General features: G+C 37.1%; 1 protein-coding gene across 1 annotated transcript in view; it reads left to right on the plus strand.

Moving 5' to 3' along the window:
* Window positions 1-26,807, plus strand: part of PTPRQ (protein tyrosine phosphatase receptor type Q) — a 199,769-nt gene extending 172,962 nt beyond the window's left edge. Inside the window, exons 39-45 of the mRNA XM_078074126.1 lie at window positions 12,010-12,086; window positions 16,657-16,791; window positions 16,987-17,112; window positions 17,464-17,612; window positions 21,255-21,390; window positions 26,405-26,528; window positions 26,770-26,807. Coding sequence (XP_077930252.1) covers window positions 12,010-12,086; window positions 16,657-16,791; window positions 16,987-17,112; window positions 17,464-17,612; window positions 21,255-21,390; window positions 26,405-26,528; window positions 26,770-26,807 — 785 coding nt within the window. The remainder of the gene's footprint in view (window positions 1-12,009; window positions 12,087-16,656; window positions 16,792-16,986; window positions 17,113-17,463; window positions 17,613-21,254; window positions 21,391-26,404; window positions 26,529-26,769) is intronic.
* The last annotated feature ends 269 nt before the right edge of the window (window positions 26,808-27,076 follow it).

The raw sequence follows: 27,076 nt of genomic DNA on the forward strand, positions 1-27,076 counted from the left end.
AACCTCTCTAACATCTTCCTACAGATCTGGTTCTCAAATGAAAAGAGAAACATGTAACTTTGTGCATTCATTTCCCTTAAAATCAGGGCTGTGCTTTCTTATGGAACATAAAAGATGCATTGCAAAATATTCATTGAAGATCAAAGTAAATGTGTGCTTACCAGGGTGGTTTTACAAAGGAGGCAGGGTGGTGCCTCATCATAGTAAACAAAACTTCATTTTTCAATCAATAAGAAAAGAAACTATTATCGCTTTAAGAATTAGCAGTGATCGGGGCACCTGGGTGGCTCAGTCGGTTAAGCGGCTGCCTTCGGCTCAGGTCATGATCCTGGGGTCCCGGAATCGAGCCCCACGTCCGGCTCCCTGCTCAGTGGAGAGCCTGCTTCTCCCTCTCCCTCTGCCTACTTCTGCTGTCTATCTCTCTGTCAAATAAATAAATAAAATCTTAAAAAAAAAAAGAATTAGCAGTGATGTGAAAGGAAAAATAGAACATTCTTCCGTTCATAATAGCTATATATTTGATATTACATTTTTTGAACAGATGTGCCTCCTATCTATATTCTGATTCCATACACTTTATGAGATAAGAAAGTGCTATTTGTGATATTCTGAAATATTATTAATATTGTTTCAAAATCTAGAATTTTAAAATACTCCTAATTTTAAAGTATTTTTAATAAATATACATTTTTCTATGTTCTATGTGTTTTCAAAACTATATTGGGAAAATTCCTTACTTAAGAATTGAACTCTTCTGCCTAGAAAGACACAGATTTGAAGAAGGATAAAATTGCAGAGTGTAAAATCATAAAGGATGTGGATAGGAGGACATGGGCCAAATTCTGATATTCTAGAACTCAAGGATAACTGAGACATGAAGTAAACAAATTTAGGGAAATATGATATAGGAAGTAGTAATGTAGTGAATCTGCTAATTCCCAAGAATTAAGATAGGATGAAAATGCAAATAGTTTTTATCACCCAAAATCCCTTCTGGAACAAAGCAAATCATAAGTAAATGACTTCAGGAGCAAGTTGACAAATCAGACACTATTGTAAGAAGTAAGGAATGTTAGTATTGAGTCTCTAAGTTTCTATGGCATGAAGTTTCTCAATAGGTCCTTTTGTTTTCCTTGTCAGAGAGTTAACCTGGGTTGGATGTATCATAAGTTTAAGAGATATGGAAATTCTCATGTCTTTATATTTGTCTCTACCTAAATTTCTTCGGTACTGTCTGCTTCATGCTTATTCAGTGCTCTTCTGTGAAAATAAACACTGTTACCTGATTGAAAGACAGTTACTGGGCGCCTGGGTGGCTCAGTCGGCTAAGCGTCTGCCTTCAGCTCAGGTCATGATCTCAGGGTCCTGGGATCTTGCTCTGAATCAGGCTCCTTGCTCATTGGGAAGTCTGCTTCTCTCTCTGCCCCTCCCCCGCTCTTGAACTCGTACTCTCTCTCTCTGTCTCTGTATCTCTCTCTCTCAAAAATAAATAAATAATCTTTTAAAAAAAAGACAGTTACTATGGAATATTTAATATTTATTTACAATCATATATTTGGCTGAAATAATTTATAATATATCAGTATATATAAGATAAGCAAACCAAATATGGCTAACTTATTTCCAAAGACCAAAGAGTATCTAATTTAAAATACATAAAAATTTGAGACATTAGTAAGATATTCTTTTTAAGATTTAAAGAGAGAGAGAGAGCAAGCAGGAAGAGGGGCAGGGAGAGAGGAAGGGAGAGAATCTCCAGCAGACTCCCTGCTGAGTGCAGAGCCTGACGACACGGGGCTCAATCTCACGACCCTGTAACCATGACCTGAGCCAAAATCAAGAGTCAGACACCCAACTGACTGAGCCACCCAGGCACCCCAGCAAGATATTTTTTAAATGTGACATTTCAGTCTTTTTTTAATTAAGATCCCAGTGCATTATTATCTGGGTTCACATCATGGCTATAAGAAAAGTCAGACCACATAGCTTATTACTTATAGGATAGGAAGAGAATAAGAGTGGTCAATGAAAATAACCTTAAAACAACAAGAAGAGCTGAAAAGTCTGATTGCCCAGTTTCTTCAAATCTGAGGCTAAGACAAAAAATAATTGTTGATGATGGAACTATGTTGTAAATCAAGGATGTTTGGGATATTATAATTGGCATTCATGCATTTTTCACCTTTGCTAGAGTCAAATGGATAATGTCCAATTGTTTTCTGCTTTCTTCTTGATTTCAGTACAGAAAACTTATGGAAATTTTTCAAATAATATATTACATCTATGTTCAATATCCTTTAATGGATTTGTAGGGAAACCTTTTTCTTAACTATACTCTTAGAGAGTTGGGGGTCCTATAAGAAATAATTTTGTTAGGTAGATTTCTCTATTTTTCAAGAATGTGATTAGAATAATTTATTAATTTAACTACTGTACTGCCGGCTGTATAGTAAAAATGCTAGGAATGTGTGGGCGCTGATCAAACTTCCTGGGCTACAATCCTGTGTACCTATTCACTGCCTTAGTGACTGGACATATTATTCAGTGGTGCCCACCTCATAAGGTTATTGTGAGGATTAGATGAAATAATTATGTAAATCACTCTGCCCAGTACAGTACATGGAAAGCTCTCAGTGTTCATTCTTATGATTGTTAGTAATCAATGGGTGAATAGATTTAATAACAGGCCCTTAGGGTTTATAGTCTGGACATAGCAAGCCCACTTCCCTAACCTGAGTGAGAAGGCAAGCTGTAAACTCACAGCCACCTCTGTGGGCAAGTGCACCCCAGCCACACACACACACAGTACAAGCAAATGAGATGTTTAAACTAAATATATTCTCCCACTGTGCTTGCAGAGAAGCCGTTAAGCTGAAGAAACCTTTTTTTCTCCCGTAGAGAATGAATTCATTTTAATAGACTCTGAATTTTAGCTTGAGACAGCTTAGTGAAGTGCATTGTTTCCCCTGAGTAATGTAGGAAGTAGGATTTCAAATATCACAGTGCATTTTAGAAGATATTAGCTTACAGGGCTTTAAGATACTAGAATTAGCAGCAAATGCTTGCAGAAGAGATTTCCAAATCTCCCTTTGACAGGACACTATGACCTTCAGAAATGTTCCAACACCACGAAGAAAAGTTTTAGCTTGCTGTTGACTCAGATAATTATAAGCAGGCATATCGCATGAACAGAAACCTAATGGCTTCCCTTCCTAAATTACAGGACTAGCCACAATGTCATTAAAGTAGTTAGATCATACCAAATTCAAGACTTTGGGACATAAGTCATTTGCATAAATTTGCTTAAACATTCCCCATCTCTAAACATATCAGGCTGGTCATTTGAATCACTAACAATACAGCAAAGTCATTTAACAGGTAACATGTGCTTAAGTTGTTGTTGTTTTTTAATTTTATTTTATTATGTTATGTTAATCACCATACATTACATCATTAGTTTTTGATGTAGTGTTCCATGATTCATTGTTTGCGTATAACACCCAGTGCTCCATTCAATACATGCCCTCTTTAATACCCATCACCAGGCTAACCCATCTCCCCACCTGCCTCCCCTCTAGAATCAAGTCCTGTTCAGCTTTATAAGTCCCATAAGCTTTCATGTAAGTTTTCCTCAAGAGGATTCTACAAAATAAATATTATAACTATATATTATACGTGAGGTAATGAAGGAGCAGAGAAGTTAAGGAATTCACCTAAGGCCATTCATATGGTAAATAGATCATCTGGAATTCAAACCCAAACCCATTTACCCATTTTCCTCCACTACGGAGTGCCTTCCCAATGAGATTTAAAAAAAAAAAAACAACTTCAAAATAATTATGCAGTAATAGGTATTTTATATCATTTCCATGCCTAGCTAAAATTAGCACTGGACATTCCAATTGAAATACCCATCATAATACCAACTGGGTAAAAATCCTCAGAAAAAAATAATTTGAACCCCTTTTTTGAAGAAAAATAATGGTTAGGGGCATCTAGTTTTACCAGATCTTAAAATAGTCTAAAGAATAATAATTAGGGGCACCTGAGTAGCTCAGCCGTTAAGCATCTGCCTTCGGCTCAGGCCATGATCCTGGGGTCCTGGGATCCAGCCCTGCATCTGGCTCCCTTAGGAGCAGGAAGCCTGCTTCTCCCTCTCCCACTCCCCCTGCTTGTATTCCCTCCCTCGCTTTCTCTCTCTCTGTCAAATAAATAAATAAAATCTTAAAAGAAAAAAAGAATAATAATTAAAAGTTTGGTATTAAAGAAAGAGTGGGCAGATACATTAATGGAAATGAATAAATAGTCCAGAAATAGGCCTAGAAATGCACACAGAAATCTAGTGTATAGTAAGAGTGCTATTTTGAATATTATTATTTGAACATTTTGAAATGTTAACAAACTGGGACTTCATTGTTCCAAAAGGCAACAAAGAAACAAACAATAAAATATAGATTTTACCTAGTTCCATAAAAAATAATACTAAATCCCAATGGATCAAAGATTGAAATAGTTGAAACAAAAGCAGAAAACCCATTAAAAGTTCTAGAAGAAAATATGAATGGAAGATTTGTAAAAATGAAAATATTGGTGTGACAGACACCTTTGTGTGAATGACACAAGAAACCATCATGATGCCATGAAGAAAAATACTTCGAATTTTGATTATTAAAAAAATGTACATTTTATGTATGGCAGGATAGCTAGCTACATTGATGGATAGGGTCAAAAAATGACAAGAAAATTTCAATACATGTAAGTATGTATTGAATATGTAACATGATATATTTTTTGTATAAAATATTTTTTAAAAATAGAGAAATAGTATAATATGAAGTGGCCATTAATGAAAAGGTTATTTATTTATTTATTTATTTTAAAGATTTTATTTATTTGACAGAGAAAGACATAGCGAGAGAGGGAACACAAGCAGGGGGAGTGGGAGAGGGAGAAGCAGGCTCCCCACTGAGCAGGGAGCCCAATGTGGGGCTCGATCCCAGGACCCTGGGATCATGACCTGAGCTGAAGGCAGACGCTTAACTGACTGAGCCACCCAGGCGCCCCGATGAAAAAGGCCAGGGAGGAGGAGAAAGATGGCGGAGGAGTAGGGGACCCTATTTCAACTGGTCCCCGGAATTGAGCTGGATATCTACCAGACCACTCTGAGCACCCGCGAAACCAGCCTGAGATGTAAGAAGATCTGGATCTCTACAAACAGAATATCGCAGGCAGTTGGTTTTGAGGTAGGAAGCGGAGAGCCGTGATCCTGCGAGCAGATATCGGAGGATAAACGGCGGCGGGAGGGTGCCTGGCTGTGGGGATCCTACACCGCCGGTGAGTGACAGCCTCGCGCGCTGCGGACGGGGCACAGACTCACAGACCGGTAGCGTCGGGAAAGAACTTTAGGGCAGCGCCCGGGGTGGAAAACCAGACCGGCGGGGTCGCGTGCACGCGAACTGCAGCCCCCCCCCCCCCCTCCGGACAGAAACTGGAGCGACAGTCATGCGCACGCGAACTGCAGCCCCTCCCCCCCCGACAGAAACCGGAGCTGCGGTCGCGCGCATGCGAACTGCAGCCTCTGAGTCAGAAACCTGGTGCGCCGGGGTCGTGCCAGTGAACTGCAACCCCCGGGGGTGGAAACCCCAAGCGGCGGAGTTGTGCGTGCACGAATTGGGAGCGGCTGGCAGTTTTTAGAAGCACAAAGGGCAGAGACATGCTCCGACCTGGAGGCAGGACTGGGAGCGCTGTGGAGGGGCGCACAACCCAGGCGGCTGCAGTTTATAGCAGCACGGACAGAAATGGAGACGGTGTGGCCTGGAGAGCTCACTGAAGAACAGACTGAGGTCTCTCTGCTCTGAGGCAGAGGGTTGGAAATGGTCTCTTCTGCTCTGACTCACGGAAGAGACGCGGAAAGCCGCCAGGGAAAGGCACCAGAGAACCAAAGCCCCAAAGACTGATTCCCACTGAGCCCATCCTCCGCCACAGGGGCGCAGGGCAACTCCACCCAAACAGGGTTGCCTGAGTAACAGCGCAGCAGGCCCCTCCCGCAGAAGACAGGCTGGGAAAACAAGAGGCCAGCAACCCTAAGGTCCCAAGAAAATAGGTGCATCTTGCTTGGGTTCTGGTCAATAATTTGGACTCTATACATTCCCTCAAACACCCATCAACAGAATGACTAGGAGGAGGAGCCCCCAAAACAGAAAAGACTCAGAGATTATGACTTACGCTGCAGATTTACAAATGGATGCAGACATAACCAAGATGTCAGAGATGGAATTCAGGCTAGCAATTGTGAAGACAATGGCTAGAATGGAGAAATCAATTAATGGCAACATAGAGTCTCTAAGGGCAGAAATAAAAGGTGAATTGGCAGAACTTAAAAATGCTATCAATGAGATCCAATCCAATCTAGATAATCTAACAGCTAGGGTAACTGAGACAGAAGAGAGAATAAGCGATCTGGAAGACAGTATAATAGATAAAAAGGGAAAAGAGGAGGCCAGGGAAAAACAACTCAGAATCCATGAAAATAGAATCAGAGAAATAAGTGACACCATGAGGCGTTCCAATGTCAGAATAATTGGAATCCTGGAGGGAGTGGAGAGAGAGAGAGGGCTAGAAGATGTATTTGAGCAAATTGTAGCTGAGAACTTCCCTAATCTGGGGAATGAAACAAACATTCGAGTCCTAGAGGCAGAGAGGACCCCTCCTAAGATCAAGGAAAACAGGCCAACACCCCAGCATGTAATAGTAAAACTTGCAAATCTTAGAACCAAGGAAACCATCTTAAGGGCAGTTCGGGGGAAGAGATTCCTTACGTACAGAGGGAGGAACATCAGAATAACGTCAGACCTATCCACAGAGACCTGGCAAGCCAGAAAGGCCTGGCAAGACATATTCAGAGTACTAAATGAGAAGAACATGCAGCCAAGAATACTTTATCCGGCAAGGCTTTCATTTAGAATGGATGGAGAGATGCAGAGCTTCCACGACCCGCAGAAGTTGAAAGAATATGTGACCACTAAGCCGGCCCTGCAAGAAATATTAAGGGTGTTCTATAAAAGGAGAAAGTCCCCAAGAGTGATCTACAACAGAAATTTACAGGGACAATCTATAAAAACAACGTCTTCACAGGCAACATGATGACAATTAATTCATATCTTTCAATAATCACTCTCAATGTGAATGGCCTAAATGCTCCCATAAAACGGCACAGGATTGCAGATTGGATAAAAAGACAGGACCCATCCATATGCTGTCTACAAGAGACTCATTTTGAACCTAAAGATACATCCAGACTGAAAGTGAAGGGATGGAGATCCATCTTCCATGCCAGCGGACCTCAAAAGAAGGCTGGGGTAGCAATTCTTATATCGGACAAATTAGATTTTAAACTAAAGTCTGTAATAAGAGACACAGAAGGACACTATATCATTCTTAAAGGGTCTATCCAACAAGAAGATCTAACAATTGTAAATATCTATGCCCCCAACATGGGAGCAGCCATCTACATAAGCCAACTGTTAACCAAAATAAAGAGTCATATTGATAACAATACGTTAATTGTAGGAGACCTCAATACTCCACTCTCAGCAATGGACAGATCATCTAAGCAGAAAATCAACAAGGAAACAAGAGCTTTGAATGATACATTGGACCAGATGGACCTCATAGATATTTACAGAACATTCCACCCTAAAACAACAGAATACTCACTGTTCTCGAGCGCACATGGAACTTTCTCCAGAATAGACCATATACTGGGTCACAAATCAGGTCTCAACCAATACCAAAAGATTGAGATTATTCCCTGCATATTCTCAGACCACAATGCTCTAAAACTGGAACTCAATCACAAGAAAAAATTTGGCAGAAATTCAAACACTTGGAAGCTAAAGACCACTCTGCTCAAGAATGTTTGGGTCAACCAAGAAATCAAAGAAGAACTTAAACAATTCATGGAAATCAATGAGAACGAAAACACATTGGTCCAAAACCTATGGGATACTGCAAAGGTGGTCCTAAGGGGGAAATACATAGCCATCCAAGCCTCACTCAAAAAAATAGAAAAGTCCCGAATTCACCAACTAACTCTACACCTTAAAGAACTAGAGAAAAAGCAACAAACGACGCCTAAGCCACGCATTAGAAGAGAAATAATTAAAATTAGAGCAGAAATCAATGAATTAGAAACCAGAAACACAGTAGATCAGATCAACGAAACTAGAAGTTGGTTCTTTGAAAGAATTAATAAGATTGATAAACCACTGGCCAGACTTATCCAAAAGAAGAGAAAGGACCCAAATTAATAAAATTATGAATGAAAGGGGAGAGATCATGACTAACACCAAGGAAATAGAAACAATTATTAGAAATTATTATCAACAACTATATGCCAATAAACTGAGCAATCTGGATGAAATGGAGGCCTTCCTGGAAACCTATAAGCTGCCAAGACTGAAACAGGAAGAAATTGACAACCTGAATAGGCCAATAACCAGTAACGAGATTGAAGCAGTGATCAAAAACCTCCCAAAAAACAAGAGTCCAGGGCCTGATGGATTCCCTGGGGAATTCTACCGAACATTCAAAGAAGAAATAATACCTATTCTACTGAAGCTGTTTCAAAAAATAGAAACAGAAGGAAAACTTCCAAACTCATTCTATGAGGCCAGCATTACCTTAATCCCCAAACCAGGCAAAGATCCCATCAAAAAGGAGAATTTCAGACTGATATCCCTGATGAATATGGATTCCAAAATCCTCAACAAAATCCTAGCTAATAGGATCCAACAATACATTAAAAGGATCATCCACCACGACCAAGTGGGATTTATCCCCGGGATGCAAGGGTGGTTCAACATTTGCAAATCAATCAATGTGATAGAACACATTAATAAGAGGAGGGAGAAGAACCATATGGTCCTCTCAATTGATGCAGAAAAAGCATTTGACAAAATACAGCATCCTTTCCTGATTAAAACTCTCCAGAGTATAGGGATAGAGGGAACATTCCTCAAGCTCATAAAATCCATCTATGAAAAACCCACAGTGAATATCATCCTCAATGGGGAAAAGCTGAGAGCCTTTCCCTTAAGATCAGGAACATGTCAAGGGTGCCCACTCTCACCACTGTTGTTCCACATAGTACTAGAAGTCCTAGCAACAGCAACCAGACAACAAAAAGAAATAAAAGGTATTCAAATTGGCAAAGAAGAAGTCAAACTCTCTCTTTTCGCAGACGACATGATACTTTATGTGGAAAACCCAAAGACTCCACCCCCAAATTACTAGAACTCATCCAGCAATTCAGTAATGTGGCAGGATACAAAATCAATGCACAGAAATCAGTTGCTTTCTTATACACTAACAACGCAACTGTAGAAAGAGAAATTAAAGAAACGATTCCATTTACAATAGCACCAAAAACCATAAGATACCTTCGGAATAAACCTAACCAAAGAGGTAAAGGATCTATACTCTAAGAACTACAAAACACTCATGCAAGAAATTGAAGAAGACACAAAAAGATGGAAAAATATTCCATGCTCATGGATCGGAAGAATAAACATTGTTAAAATGTCTATGCTACCCAGAGCAATCTATACCTTCAGTGCCATCCCGATCAAAATTCCAATGACATTTTTCAAAGTGCTGGAACAAACATCCTAAAATTTGTATGGAATCAGAAAAGACCCTGATTTGCCAAGGAGATGTTGAAAAAGAAAAACAAAGCTGGGGGCATCACGTTGCCCGATTTCAAGCTATATTACAAATCAGTGATCACCAAGACAGCATGGTACTGGCACAAAAACAGACATACAGACCAATGGAACAGAATAGAGAACCCAGATATGGACCCTCAACTCTATGGTCAAATAATCTTTGACAAAGTAGGAAAAAACATGCAATGGAAAAAAGACAGTCTCTTCAATAAATGGTGCTGGGAAAATTGGACAGCCACATGCAGAAGAATGAAACTCGACCATTCTCTAACACCACTCACAAAGATAAACTCAAAGTGGATGAAAGACCTCAATGTAAGACAGGAATCCATCAAAATCCTAGAGGAGAACATAGGCAGTAACCTCTTTGACATCGGCCACAGCAACTTCTTTCAAGATACATCTCCAAAAGCTAGTGAAACAAAAGCAAAAATGAACTTTTGGGACTTCATCAAGATAAAAAGCTTCTGCACAGCAAAGGAAACAGTCAACAAAACAAAGAGGCAACCCACAGAATGGGAGAAGATATTTGCAAATGACACTACAGATAAAGGGCTGGTATCCAAAATCTATGAAGAACTTCTCAAACTCAACACCCAAAAAACAAATAATCAAGTCAAAAAGTGGGCAGAAGAGATGAACAGACACTTCTCTGAAGAAGACATACAAATGGCTAACAGACACATGAAAAAATGTTCATCATCATTAGCCATCAGGGAAATCCAAATCAAAACCACACTGAGATACCACCTTACACCAGTTAGAATGGCCAAAATGGACAGGGAAAGAAACAACAAATGTTGGCGAGGTTGTGGAGAAAGGGGAACCCTCTTACACTGTTGGTGGGAATGCAAGTTGGTACAGCCACTTTGGAAAACAGTGTGGAGGTTCCTCAAAAATTTAAAAATAGAGCTACCCTATGACCCAGCAATTGCACTACTGGGTATTTACCCCAAAGACACAGATGTAGTGAAAAGAAGGGCCATATGCACCCTATGTTCATAGCAGCAATGTCCGCAATAGCCAAACTGTGGAAAGAGCCGAGATGCCCTTCAACAGACAAATGGATAAAGAAGATGTGGTCCATATATACAATGGAATATTACTCAGCCATCAGAAAAGATGAATACCCAACTTTTACATCAACATGGATGGGACTGGAGGAGATTATGCTAAGCGAAATAAGTCAAGCAGAGAAAGTCAATTATCATATTGTTTCACTTATTTGTGGAACATAAGGAATAACATGGAGGACATTAGGAGAAGGAAGGGAAAAATGGGTGGGGGAATTGGAGGGAGAGATGAACCATGAGAGACTATGGACCTGAGAAACAAACAGGGTTCTAGAGGGGAGGGGGGAGGGGGGATTGGTTAGCCCGGTGATGGGTATTAAGGAGGGCACGTACTGCACGGAGCACTGGATGTTATACGAAAACAATGGATCGTGGATCACTACATCAAAAACTAATGATGTATTGTATGGTGACTAACATAATATAATAATATTAAAAACTACAAAAATAAAAAATAAAAAAAATAAAAAGGCCAATACACAAGCAAAGAAGCTCAGTTGAATTGCTTTCATATTTAAGGAAATAAATATTATGAGACATCAATTTGTATCTATCGAAATATCATGAACTAAAATGTTTAACAATAGCTTGTGGTTGTGAAAGTAAGAGGAAACAATTGTTCAAACACTTTCAAACACTTTTGTTCAGAGTATGAATTGATATAATTAGAGAACAATTTGGCAATATCTTTCAAAATTTGAAATGCATGACAGGATTTGGGAATTTTACCGCTGGTAATGTATTCTACAAATACACTACAACATATATGCAAAAAGTTTAGTTATATTTATTTATCATTTCACAATAACAAAATGAGGTGAATTGAAATCATCATAAGAGTTAAATTAGTATGTTTTATTCAAACAACGAAATACTATATGGCTGTTTAAAATAATGAACTAGACATTTTTGTTATGATTATATATGGAAAGATACAGGTAAATGAAAAATATTGCAGAAAAGAACGTATATCACTCCATTTGTGGTTAATTTTTATGAAATTGTATAGAAGATTCTAGAAATATATACAAGAACATATTAATAGTCATTGTCTCTGGGTAGTGGAAATCTGGGAACTTCTACTTTAATTTTACGATCATCTGTTATGTTCGATATTACATCATGAATTTCTTTGTATTACTTTTATAGTAAAATCAAGCAGTAGCAATTTAAATAATGAATTAGCATTACTCTCTTATATTTTCCTCTAGATAATAATAATAGAGTGAAGCTGATAGCTGATGCTAGTATTCCAGGATCGGATTATATTAATGCCAGCTATGTTTCTGTAAGTTGCTATATTTTTATGTTTTATATTCTTATAAACATAAATACTTCAATTATATTACTCTTCCAAATATTTTAAATCAGAAATTTGTTATAAACTCTATGGATTTTATGTGCCAATTCCTTACAACAACACTAGGTACCTCCATTTTATAGATGGGGAAATGGGGGCTCCTAATAGAGATTACAATTTACCAACAATCATTTCACTAATAAATGAAAGATATATAACTTCAAGCTTCAAATCCCTAGGCCTTTCCACTATATACATTCTTTGTACACAAGGACGATGTCTGTCAATCTCTCTTACAAAGAAAAAGACAAATAGTTATGTCCATACAATATAAAAATTTTATTCTCTTCCTGCCATCTAGATTTTCAGTCCTTGAAGGAGACTATGATGTCATGTTCTTCTTTGATCCTCAGTTACCTGTAGAATGTGCACTCCATTGTAGCTGCTCAAAAACCGTAAATGAACCAACGCGGGATGAATTGTGACATGCCTAATGTACTATCTGGCACATTATAGATAATAAATGCTTGTTGCATTAGATTAAAAATCGAATGAAACCAAAGTGTTTTAGGGATTTCTCTCTCTCCCTCTCCTTCCATATGGCTCTCTTACCCTCTCAATGCTCATCACTATCACAGGTACATAGAAACTTGAAATGCATCCACAATCTGCACTGAGGTTGACACATGGAATTGCCCTTGCCCTTGCAGTCATTAAATTCAACCATTCACCTCGAAACTGTTTCTGAAAAAATCCTGATAATTAGATGTTAGCCTCTCTTGGCATTGTTTCACCTACTTCCTCCTGAGGCAGATGATTCTATCTCTGAATAACTCCAATATACAATTGTTTTTTTAAAAACAAGATATGCTCCCTTATATTTTCACCCACTGGCTTCAATTCTAACATATAGCAAAGTTAGCCATCCTTATCATGGTGACCCTATAGACACTTGAGGGTTTCCTCTAGTGTCCACAGTCTTATATTCTTTTCTTATTCGTAGGTCATTACTCCCAGGCCTGCCCTTTGGTTCCACTGGGACTCTGCTTCTGTGATGCTCCATCCTTTCCCCATTAATGTAACTTGTTCTGTGTCCCATTTCCTTGAGACCCCTGTTAAGGGGGAACATTCCTTTCTAAATTCTATATTGGTTGATAATGACTCCAAAATTGCAATCATATAGTGGGTCTTACTGTGAAAGGGGTACGTCAAGGGAGAATTTAAGATTTCTTAATAGGGGAAATGAGGGAGGGTTTGGAGAAGTTAAAGCATCCTTTGAATTCCAGCCTACTTTTATGCAAGAACTTTAAATCCATTTTGAAAAACCACACACATTTTCTATTGTGGTGACATGTTTTAGTCACTTATCAAATGATTGATTCCCTTGAAAATGTAATTCTTCTCTAGCGATTTTGGTGAAATCTTGTGCTTACTAATTTTCATTGCAGCCTAAACTCTGTAGCATGTTGAAGTTTTACTTTGATTTACAGAATGATGCATATATGCATTTAAATTTAATCAATGTGCTAATGATCATATGTTTTGTGATACTATAGAACAGGGCAAGGGCAAATGGTTGTATAAGTGATCTATTGATTTGTACCATTTTTATTCACTAATAAGTAGGTACAAAATAACAACTCACATTCTCTAATGTTCAATCAGATATAGGGTGACAGTATAGGGTATGAATATGATTATAAAGGAAACTGACAGTTTTAGTAGGTGTAACTAAACCACAGATTTACATAAACAAAGGAATATTCATGAACACCCAGTGCTCCCTCTAAATATTATAGGTTGTCAGGAAACAGCCATAAGAAGATGATAATGCAGGATGAGCAATAAACTAAGAATTCTGAATATATATAGCCTGCTATAATCAAGTGATGTTGTAATACAATAAATCTTACAACAGAGTCACTATGACCCGTATGTAATGATATGCATAATCATTACTGAGCTGCATGCTAAGCAGGCCCAGATGGAAAGCACTCTACGTTAAGGCAGATTTCAGATTTGGAATGGAAGTATAGTGTTGCTCTTAGCTCTTGGGTAAATCTCCTTGGATTGGAATGCCAGGAACAGATGGGAATAGGAAAGCCATGATACCATAGTGGCCCTCACTTCGCCATCCCCAAATTCAGGCAGTCTTCCCTCAGAAGAGTGAAGGCTTCTCAGAAAGAAAAGTCTGATGCATCAATTCCCTCTGCCTTCCCTGTTTTGTTCCATGGCACCTCCATCTGAAAGTTCATGAACACTTGTTCCAGGAGCAAAAGAGAGAGGCCATCTACAAATGGAACATCTCAGGGTGCTAGAGGAAGAAGGAAGGACAACTATAATGGGAGGTAGGGAAGAAAACAAAATAACTAGTCTTCAGATAGAAAAGCCAAAGAACTCAAGTCTGGGGAAAGGAAAAGAGAAAAGTGATATACTTTAAGTACATCTGTGAGATCTCCTTTAAGATTGGGAAACTCCAGGCCAGGGTCTGCAACTAGATGAGCTTGGAACATTTTGATGATGGATGGACTGTGGGAGAGAGGTAGGGAGAGAAAGAGATACTGCATCCTTGTAAACAGCCACTAACTTTACAAATGAGTTTAGAAAGGTTTTCAAGAGAATTAACAATAAAAACATTATGTAAATGAGACAAGAGAAAGACACCAAACCCTCATAATTATCTCTACTTGAGATGCCTGAAATTACTTTAACCTGAGAGATTTTTACCATAATTAAAAATTAAAGATTAGGGGTGCCTGGGTGGCTCAGTCGTTAAGCTTCTGCTTTCGGCTCAGGTCATGGCCCCAGGGTCCTGGGATCGAGCCCTGCATTGGCCTCCCTGCTTGGCCAGAAGCCTGCTTCTCCCTTTCCCACTCCCCCTGCTTGTGTTTCCTCTCTTGCTGTGTCTCTCTCTGTCAAATAAATAAATAAAATCTTTAAATTAAAAAAAAAAAATTAAAGATTAAAGGCCATGATACAAATGAGCTGTAATAGCATCAGAAATATCAGAATTGTTCCTACATTGATGAATATTATAGTACCAAAGGACATTTAGTCCCTGAGAAAGGGAAATGCAGATGACCAGGAGAAACATTTTATAAATTGATTCCTGTTAATTGTCTTCATCCTTGAAACACTTTCTTCATTTTGCCTCCAGGACATCATTCTCTCAGTTTTCCATCTACAGCTTTGACTCTTTCATCTCAGTGCCATTGGTTTTCTGTTTTCTCCTCCACGACCAAACACTTGAATTATCTAGAGCCCAATCCTTGAATTTACTGTTTCTTTCCAAATTAATTTCCTTGATAATTTCATCCATTCTTGTGTTTTAACTGAGATCTGTGTGATGATTACTTTCAAATTTATGTTTCCAGTTTGGATTTGTTCCTGAATTCCAAACTCATATACCCAATTGCATTCACGATACTCCCACTTGAATATCTAACAAGGATTTCAAGTTTAATAGGTCCATAATGAATTCCTAATTTTCCCTTCAAACCTGCATATCCCAAAGTCTTCCCAATCTTCCTTTGAAATTTTTACTGATTCTTATACCCAATATCCAATCCATCAACAAATTCTATTGACTCTGTCTTCAAAATATATCCAGATCCTGTCACTTCTCACCATCCCCCTGTTATCACCCAAACTACCCCCTTGGTTGTATCATTGCAAAAGTCTTCTAGCTATTCTCCTCCTTTCACCTTTTAACCCTGGTTAAAAGGCTGGTCTTCTTATAGAAATCAGAGTAAAACTGTTAAACCATACACTCTATATGTTCAAAACCTTTCAACAGGTTTCTAGATCATCCCAAGTAAAAACCAAAATCTTGTAATTACCTCTTAGGGCCTAAAGCACCCTTACCCTCCCTCCTCTGTTCATTCTTATGTCATCTTCTATAACTGTCCCCTCCTCGTTTACTCCACTCTAGCCATTTGGTGTTCATAGAAAATTCTGGACACATTTTTCCTTTAATGTTGTTACACTTGACTTTCTACCAGGAACACTTGCCCCCAAATCCTGCAGAGCTTACTCCCTTACTTCTTCAAGTCTTTCCTAAGATATCACCAGTGGCTCTTTTCTGAACATCCTATTTTCTAAAGCCCTCTCTCATAGCACTTACCACTTTTAAAAGTTCTATGTAACTTGCTTATTTAACAGACTTAATGGACTTAATGTCTATCTCTCCTATTATATAATAAATAAAAAATATAAAGTAGATATCAATATATTCATTTATATAAATATAAAGAATATAAAATAAATAAGAATGGGAATTTTAGAGTCTTTTGTCAGTGATGAATCCCCAATCCCTAGGACAGTGCCTGGCACACAGTAGAAACTCATAAATATTATTTCAATGGAGGAATGTACATATTTTAATACTGAAAGAAATCACCAAAATATTAATGGTACTTCATTCTGGATAGTGAGATTGTGGGTGAATTCCACATTCTATTATATATTTTATAACTAGTATATTTTTATCTGTTGCTCAAAAACTAAAAAATACTGTATATGTGAATGTTGATTTAATGTTGCAATTATATCCTTTTAGGGCTACTTATGTCCAAATGAATTTATTGCCACTCAAGGTCCATTACCAGGAACTGTTGGGGATTTTTGGAGAATGGTGTGGGAAACCAGAGCGAAAACATTAGTAATGCTAACGCAGTGTTTTGAAAAAGGGCGGGTAAGTTATCGGAAAATCTTTTCACAAGATGTTATTTTACAGTTGTCTTAATATATGTGTGACAATTTCAGCTAATACTGTGAGTCATCAATAATTTGGACATCTATAAGGCAGTTTTAACTTAGTAGCGATAACTGTGATATATAGATCAATATAACAATGGTTCTTACGACTGGTGATTTTCTCTGAATACAGATCAGATGCCATCAGTATTGGCCAGAGGACAACAAACCAGTTACCGTCTTTGGAGATATAGTGATTACGAAGCTAATGGAGGATGTTCAAATAGATTGGACCATCAGGGATCTGAAAATTGAAAGGGTAAAAAAAAGGCAAGGGAGGGGAACACAATAGTAAATATGAATGCTCTAAATGTCTAAAAGTAAAATTAATTTCTAGAACTGTCCCTTGCAGCAATATAAACACTCTGTAGTATCATCTGTTTGCAAGCTTTTTTATTGTTTCCATTCATACTGGAAGGCAATTTGCTTTATTGTAGCTATAATAGAAGATCTATCTTGCAGGAAATCATGAAAAACATAGTTTCTTCTGTTTGGTAAATAGTTATTTTTAAAAGAGCACCTTCAAAAGATAGGACATCAGCTGCCTTACACCTTCATTGTGGTACTTTAATAATTGTATCATGCTTCTTTAATCTGTCACGTTACCTAGCATGGAGATTACATGACTGTTCGACAGTGTAACTTTACTGCTTGGCCTGAGCATGGGGTCCCGGAAAACAGTGCCCCTCTAGTTCACTTTGTAAAATTGGTTCGAGCAAGCAGAGCTCATGACACCACACCCATGATTGTTCACTGCAGGTAAGGAAGATACTTTCAGAACGTTATATGAAACACTAGAAATGGTCTTTAAAGTCAGTGTGGTCTTTTTATTATCATGATACCGTTGATTATTTTCTGGCAGGATGTTAATGTAGCTTCATTCCAATTTCCGGTTTTCAGATGTTTTACTGGTTATAATGGAACAAATTTTAGTTTTATAAGAGGTTAGATGGCAAAAATAAAATGAGTAGTAAAGGTATCTTAAAGCAAGGGAAAGTATCTTACTGGTAAGGGAATCTTCCTGAACTCTTGACTGGATTATGACCTCTCAGAGGAAAGTCTTTAATTTTTTTTTTTTTTAATTGTAGCCCTTCATTGATAGGTGTGTGTGTGTGTGTGTGTGTGTGTGTGTGTAGGATTTTAAGAATTTTACAAACATCTGATCCTTTATTATTACAATTGGCATTAGTCTACTACCATAATTTAAATTTTTTTTGTAAAAGCAAATTTTTAGATTTGTGTTGTAAAGAATAAAAGAAAATGAACTTTATAATAAAGATCAAATTAAGTGACCAACCCAAGTATGACAACAATTTTTTACAAACTTCAGCTACATACGTCTTCCTTTGACTAGCTCTTTGAACATGGTTAAGAGAATATAACTATAAATTGAAGTTTTTCTCCATTTTATTTTCATTGGTATTTAACACTCTAAGAAATAAAACTCAAGGTTGTTTAGAAATCAGAGTTTTTTCTGGACAGATGGATTTGATTGTTTTCTAACATAATAAATCTAAATAAGTCTCAACCTGAGTCTCTTCAACAATTAGTTTGTAAATTAGAGAAAAAAGTAGGTAATAATACACCATTTTATGATTTTGCTTACATGAGATACCTAGAATGGGTAAATTCATAGAGACAGAAAGTAGAATTGTGGTTGCCAGGGACTCAAGGGAGAGAGAGAAGGGTGGTTATTATTTAATGGGTACATTGTCTATTAGTTGTTTAATGAGAACGTCTGTTTGGGATGATGAAGAAGTTCTAGAAATGGATGGTGGTGACAGTTACACAGCATTGTGAATGTGCTTAACACCAACTGAGTTGTGTACTTAAGAATGCTTAAAATGGTAAATTTCATGTTATGTATCCTGTACTGCAATAAAAAAATTTAAGTAACAGTATCTTAGTCACATTAATAATTAATACATTATTAATTATAATAATTCCAATAATTAATTGATAATTTTTCTAACAGGTATATACTATAATTAATGTGGTTAACGATGCAAGAAAATATCAATCCATCCAAATTTTTACTCTTATTTAGAGGAAAAAATTCACTATGTAATTTAAACAATTATATATTTTCTGGGAATATTGTGGATTTTTTTAAAATTATAAGGGTAATACATAAATGCTTGCTCATTATAAAATATCTAAATAGTGCTTAGATTTAAAAAGCATATAGAACAAAAAATAAAAGTGTCATTTTTACCCTCCCAATTCCATTTCCCCCTCCCTATACATAACATTTTCAACAGATTAGTATATAGTGTAAATAGAGTAACAGTTTGCTTCTAAAGTCGGTGATTGCTTTTAAGCTGGGTCATTGATGATTCAAACCTTTAATGGAAAGTAGCTGCCTTCAGCTTCTCTGTATCTTGTATGTACACTGCCACTGATATTAAAGTCTGTTAGAAAAGTACCTAATATTAGCCCTGTAGCCTCAAACAGAGCAGAGAGCAGAGAGTAGCTACACTGTAGTAAACAGCATAACGTGTAAACTTATTAAATCACTATGTTGTGCACCTGAAACTAATGTCACATTGTGTGTCAACTATACTTTAATCCATAATAAAAAAGAGAGGGAATCTCCTTCTTTGTGATTGAAATGGATAAAAGAGTTCAGAAAAAAGTATGTTCATATTAATAATTCCCTTTCAGTATCATTGAAAACTGTCTACTAAATGTTTATCTCTAACTCCAACTTCTCACCTCAACTCAGACATACATTTAACTGCCAATTCGATGTGACAACCTGAGTGACTACAAAACTCTGAAAATTTGATGTGTCTAAAACAGAACACTTGATTCAATCTCCAAACTCACTCCTCCTTCTCATCCCCCATCTTGGTAAAGGGCAGATCCCTTCTGTGTGGTGCCCAAACCCTGGAGGCATCCTTGACTCTGCTCTTCCTCTCACATTCCAGGGCAGCCATGCATCAGACACTCTGATGTCTTGCCCCTCTTACCTCCCCACTGCACTCTCCCCACCCTGGGCTCCTGGCTCTTCTTCAAACACACAGAACAAATCTCTTCTCCCCCCACTCCCTCAGGCTGCAGTGCATCGCCCCCCAAATACCCACACTGTGTGCTCCCTCATGCAAGTTTCTTTTCAAATATTACATAATCAGAGATGCCTTCTCCCTAACCTGATTTATCTTTCTTCATAGCACTTATTACTGCCGGGCACATTCTATGCATGTTTGCTTAGTTGTGTACTGTCCTTCTCTGTCCTCTAGAGAGTAAGCTCCATAAGTGCAGGGACCTTGTATTGTTCACAGCTGTACCCCAGATGCCTAGGACAGGGTCTGACACTCAAGGTATACTGGCTGATGTCATGACAGATTACACTGTTCAACATATGTGTATATGTGTTGCCAAAATCGAATTTATTTTGTAATGCTCATTCTTTCTTATATGGTTGAACCACGGGATATTGCTAAGATATTTCTTATCTACAAAAATGGCACTTTTATGTTGTTCAAAGTAACATTTGTAAGACTAAGTGACCTTCCACATGTCTTTTGTTGTTCTTTTTATATTTACTTCCTAGGTTAACCATTCAAATACCAAGATTCTTGTCCTTCTAATGGGAATTTCTGCATAAATCTTGTCAAGTTTATCAATTCACAGTTTCTATGGAACACATACCTGTCCCTGGGTATTAAACTAATTTCTTAAAAGGAAATAGCTTTTCAATTTTATTATCTATAAGAAGTAAAAAAAAAATCTAAAAAGAAAGTGAAAAGAACACATGAAAGATTGCCAATAAATACAGAGAAAATACTATAGGGCTAAATAGTGGATGTTTTTAATGTTTAGCATTTCTATCAGTAATCAAAAATATGTTCAGTACAAAGTTTCTGGTGTTAAGAATTCTCAACAATTTTTAAAAAGATTTTATTTATTTGAGAGAGAGCGAACGAGAGAGAACATGAGCTGGGGGGGAGGGGCAGAGGGAGAGGGACAAGCAGACTCCCTGGGGAGCAGGGAACCAGGACCCTGGGATCATGACCTGAGCCAAAGACAGACACTTAACTGACTGAGCCACCCAGACACCCCAAGAATTTTCAACAATTATTTTAAAATTCTTCTCTATACTTCTCCAACTACACCCCTTATAATATTATGAAAGAAGAGGAAAAGTTCAACTGGTAAAAAACAAACAAACAAAACAAAACCTCAAACATTTGATAGAGTGCTAATGTTAATCATCTTGATCTATCTAAACAGTCTTAGTAACAATACAAATCTAAAGACACTGGAAAAAAAAAGTTCGTCCAAATAAGAAAAGGACCCGTTTGGAATTTATTACTACCATAGTTCACTTTCTTCATCACTATCAACGTGAACAGACTTTTGCTGAACAACATTCATGTAATTTTACTCTTCCTGCAGTGCTGGAGTTGGAAGAACTGGAGTTTTTATTGCTCTGGACCACCTAACACAACATATAAATGACCACGATTTTGTGGATATATATGGATTAGTAGCAGAACTGAGAAGTGAAAGAATGTGCATGGTCCAGAACCTGGTAAGATATCTAACATCTTGTGCAATGTCAGCTCTGGAATTTCTACAAGGGAGTCTCTCAATGGCAGCAGTCTGGTTGGGCATGGACTTGAAACTTTATTTGCAGAGCAGACACCCTCTTTTTCGACATGATAAACCTCCTAGAGGGGAAGGGTTTTGGGAAGTGCATTCCACGAGGCACAGTCACCCCTCAGCACTGTTACTGACTGCTCATCCTAGCTCGTTTATACTGATGGGCATATAGAAAGTGTTTCAGAAATTGAGGTCTTTAGTGTTTGGCAAATGTGGGAAGCTCAGGAAATGCATCAAATCAATTTCTTTTATAAACATGCTGAATGTTATATTTGGAAAAGTTTAAAATATTGACTGTTATGGGGTTCTATGTATTTCTCTTGTCCATATTTATCCCTGTTGTATACTAATAACAATTGTCATAGCATCTTATCAACTAACTCCCTGGGAGTTTTTTGTTTCATTGTTTTGGTTTAAAGGCAAAAACATTTATAAAATATAGAGATTTTTCTTCATTAAAAAAATCACATAGTATAATGGTAATGAGACTAAAAACCTTACATTGAATGTCTAGTGAGTTCCATCTTCTATAATAACCCTTTATATGTATTATCTTATTTATCCTTTGTTTGTAAAGCAGTATCAATAAAACTAATCACCAGACTAGGTATTATTGGCTTTGCTTTACAAATGAAGAAGCAGATGTTCCATTCAAAGAATTTAAGTGATATTTCAAGATTATACAATTAATGTTTGAGAACCAAAATTCAAACCCAGGAGTGTCTAACTATAATATGTAAGATGTTTCTCTCTGTATATTTGGATTGATATTTCTATACTCTTCAAATGGAAGTTTTCTCACAGTAAATATATAGATCTGCTGTAATAGTGTTTTCCACAATACCTACTAGAAAACTCATATAGCATCAGAGTTGTTAAAGGTGTGAGAAAACAGGTTCTTTGCTAAAAATAAGTTTGAAAAGAAGTTAAACTGATCTTAGAATTTCTTAAAGCCTCTATGCGAGTGTACATTGAGAGTTATATTGAGCCCTTGTGAGCATCATTTCCCAAAATTACATGATTGTGAAATCCTTGAATTTCTTTTGACCCAGAATCTATAATGCCATGTAGGGGAACATTAATGTTCTTAGGAAGATGCTGCTCTAGACTAGAGACATCTAAACTTTGTGGACTGCACAACCCTTTCAGGAAGAATGTTTGAGCATTCAACTCCAATAACTCTATATTTATTTTTTAAATGTAGATTGAAAATTATGTAAATTATAAAACATATACAAAATGAGAAATAGAAAACATGAGATAAAGATCAAATAAGCAGTATTTTGAAATCTTACTAATTGTGATGCCTTCATATTATCATTAAGATAGTGATACATAGCACAGGATAATTCTGTTTCAATAGTGCTTTTAAATATATATTCTAAGTTATTTATAATTTTTTAAAAAGTGATCTAGCTTTTTGTCAGATTTCCTTACATTATTGTTCTTTTTACCTCATAGGATGGCTATAAGTTTATTCTAGAAGCACAAAGAACATCAGCCCTGCAGTTTCCTTGTCGTTCATTTGGGCTTACATGATAAATATTACCTTCGATCCATGGTCTCTTTGTAGGAATCTTTTTAAGCCTCTGCAATTTTGTGATGGTTAGGTAAAACTAGGCAATGTAATCCATATGCATTCCCCTATATGCTAAAGGGGAAAAAAGGAGTGAAGTACCACTCTTCCCTTGGGATACTTCAGAAATAGAACATAACTTGTGATCAGGGTTGACTTCTGTGTGTGCAGCCTGTGCAATGTCACAGGGCCCCATGCTCAAAAGGGCACTGCACTTTAGTGTTTGCTGTCACAGTCTTGAAAATCTTTAATAATTTTTGAGGGAGGAAACACTCATTTTCATTTTGCAGTGGGCCCACAATTAGGTAGCTTGTTCTCAATTATAAGGGTTCCAATATCAATCCAACTATTAACCATTATTAACACCCCAATTCTTTCTTATTTTTGTTAACAATAAGAATAAACAGAAAGCTAACATTTTCCTCCCATGTCCCTAGATTACACATGTGCACAGGTGCTCAGTGTTCTTGACATTGATCAAGATTGGTTGGCTCTTTTAGATAGGATAGAGGGTGGGCCAGATCAGGATCTTGTTTCTTTCTAGAAACTAGAGTCACTCTTCAGGTAATAAAAGTTGAAAATATTTTGCCACGCTCTATAATTTTGCGGAACTGAACTTTGTAAAGAGTATGTTCAAGAATGCCTGTTAATAATTTCACACAATTTAGTACGCAATATATGCTCTAAACTTCATACATTGTGCTTGTTTAACCAGCCCGAGCAATATGTTACAGTTGGGTAAGGGAATGGAAAGAGCATGAATTTTGAAGTCAGAGAATTGAGTTACGATTTCAGCTCAGCTTCTTAATTAACTGCTGGCTCTGTGACTTGTTTAATTAGCCCCTTTGAGCTATTTCTCTTTTGTAAAATAGCCATGTTATACTTCTCACACACTTATGGTCAGCATTAAATAAGAGAAACTGTCTAAAGCACCAAACATGCGGTCAATGCCCAGCATGTAGTAAATGTCTGACAGAATTCTGCTGGATTCCCTCCTTGCTGAAAAGCTGGTACTCAGAAGCTCTCTTTCACCTGGCTTCCTTCCCAGAAGTTTTGCTCTTTACCATCTTTTCTCTCTGATGATAAAAAGGAAAATGACCACAGTCTTTGGCTCCAGCCCTTACAAACCAGTATTGCCTTGCACAAGAGTGGTTTCTTATTTTCCTCTGTTGCACTTGGGAATGATTGCAGTTTCGATGAAGAATGCTGTCTCAGCACATCCTACAGTAGTCATGGGCAGGGGTGGGGAGGTGGGAACCTCAGAATATATTACCCCTAAAAGGCTGCTCTGGGGACATAGCTCAGACCCAGGAGAGAGCTTTGAGCTCTTTCACTGTCTACCAAAAAACAGTTCATAGCAGCCTCCAGAACTTTCTGAGAGAATAGTCCTCAGTGAGATAACATCCTGAGCTGCTATCAGTCCCTCAAATAAGGGTTAATCTGGATGAGTCCCTTTCCTGCTCTGGTTTTCCTAGAAATTTACTGATGTGAAGTCTTAGGGTAGAAGAAAAAAAAAAGCTAATATACTTGGGTTGCCTAGTTTTTTGCCAGGCACTTTACATATAGTAAGTTCTTTTAATATCACAACATAGGTGTTATGATCTCCCGGATGAGGAAGCTAAACATCAGACAAGTTTCATTCTTAAGGTATGGTGATTATCTAAGGCAGGAACTGGAACTGAGCCCTCCACTGCCTCTTTGGCAATAACACACCATGACAGAGGGATCTTGGAAAATATAGTCCTGCCCTGTGGAGCCCAACCTGGCCTACTGGCAGAGTTTGCACCCATCATTCTTTCCAGTGGAGAAAATGAGATCGGACAGTCTGAAGCTTCACATATCAAATGTGACCTCAAATTCACATGTGATTTGTAAAAACTACCCAAACTCATCAATTCAAATGATTATTGTTTTTAAAGAAATTATATCGGGTCCATATATTTCTGCCAATAATGTTATTCATTGTGTGACATATATTTGAAAAACACTTTTATAGAATTACCTTGAGAAGTAGTTTACTAGCAATTTCAATGGGATTTTCATTACTGTATAACGACACTTCCTTTCTTCCCAAAATTGGATCATGTAACTTGATCGTCCACTCACTGACAAAACTTAATCCCTAATGACTTCTGAATGTTCTCCAAATGAAATCCTTCCTTAAATGGTAAAGGTTGGCTACTTGTGAGAATTAAATGATACTGAGTCAACAAACATTTGTTATGTAACTACTACATGCCAGACACTATTACAGGTAATGGGAAAAGAGCAGTGAATGTGACAGAGTTCTGCCCTCCCAGAACTGACACTCTGCTGAGGAGATGTTTGTGGAAGCATTTTGTAATTCTTGAAGAAATAAATACTCGTAATAATGACCAACAGTTTCTGAAGCCAGTTTCAGTAGAGGAGTTCCAAAAAGGGTTTGAGATACAGTAGCAATAGATATGAATATATAGCTCTGAAGATAGTCACTTTAGAGGACATCCTATTTAAATCAATTGTCAATATACATATGTATATAATAATATGTAATATATAGTATAAATATTTGATTATGTTCCTTTAACATCAGTTATGTTTCCTGTGTAAAAAGGAGGGTGATTTTCTATGACTTAAACTTAAGTACCTTTGGGAAAGTCCAAACTCAGAAATGCTAACAGGTTATTGAATTATACTGAAAAAACTTAAAGAACCTAGATGGTACTGAATTTAGCTTAAACGTTCAGATGAAATGTTAGGAGTCCTTGTCCAGGACCTGGGTGTCTGGATATTTCAGTGATCAACTGCCTTGTACTTACAAATAAAGACCAGATATTTGACATTAAGAAGGCCAAATGTCAGGTGATTAACAGAATTGTCGAACATATTTTAAATGTGCTGATGGTGTATAGATATGTTTACTCACAGATAGTGAAAGCAAATGTATCATCTGCATTCCAATAGCCATTCTGATCATTCTAACAAGATAACTATTTATAAGGAAAATTACTCATTTAGACCTAACAGGAAAAAGGAAATTCATAAACAGATTTAAATAACCTAATTTGCCACTTTTTTATAATCACAGCAAGCAAAAACAAAGTAGCATGGGGTTTCGCAATGCCAAGTATTAAAAAAAAAAAAAAAAAAAAAACTTGAAGCTACAGGAGGCCATAGGAATTTAGAAAACCTGATGTTTGAGATGGTACAAAATCATTTATATATGTGGTAAATTCTGTGCTTCTCGCTTAGCTATCTAACATTTTTAAATTCAGCATTACTTTTCACTGTGACAGTATAGCTCCCTTTATAAGAAAAACAATTTTTTGAAATAATTTTTAAAAATCCATCCCACCCACTTATTTAACACTCTTTCTTTGGTGTCTAGGCACAGTATATCTTTTTATACCAATGCATTCTGGATCTCTTATCAAGTAAAGGAAGTAATCAGCCTATCTGTTTTGTTAACTATTCAGCACTTCAGAAGATGGACTCTTTGGATGCCATGGAAGGTAAACAGAGGCAACGTGTACCAATTTACTAGTGTACCAGGAGCATTGATTTAATAATAACCACATGATAAAAATGTTTTAGAAGCTTGGTTAATGCACATAACACATTTTTATTATTCTTCTCTAATCCAAGTTAGGGTGATAGCCTCTGTATTTCCACTCTGTTTTTGCCATGAAACATCTAAATCTTTTGAACTGGTAATTTCAGTTCTCTCTTGTGACATGTTACTTTATGTTATAGGTGATGTTGAGCTTGAATGGGAAGAGACCACCATGTAAATATCCAGACCAAAGATTACAACTGGAAGATATTTTCAAATCCCAGGGGCCAAAATTTCCCCCTTACTCTTCTGAATTGAAATGCGCAACCTTAAAGAAAGCTCTGTGTTTCTGTTACTGTGCCTTACTAAATGGATTGACATTTTAGGAATAGTTCTAGGAAATAGCTAATTCAGGATAGTCATTTTGTTTTGTACAGAATAAATATGCATTGAAAATGTTTAAGAAAAGAGATCCCAGAGATTTTTGAAGTCTTCCATATTTTTGGA

Source organism: Halichoerus grypus, chromosome 6, assembly GCF_964656455.1.
Source record: "Halichoerus grypus chromosome 6, mHalGry1.hap1.1, whole genome shotgun sequence".
NCBI classification, from domain to species: domain Eukaryota; kingdom Metazoa; phylum Chordata; class Mammalia; order Carnivora; family Phocidae; genus Halichoerus; species Halichoerus grypus.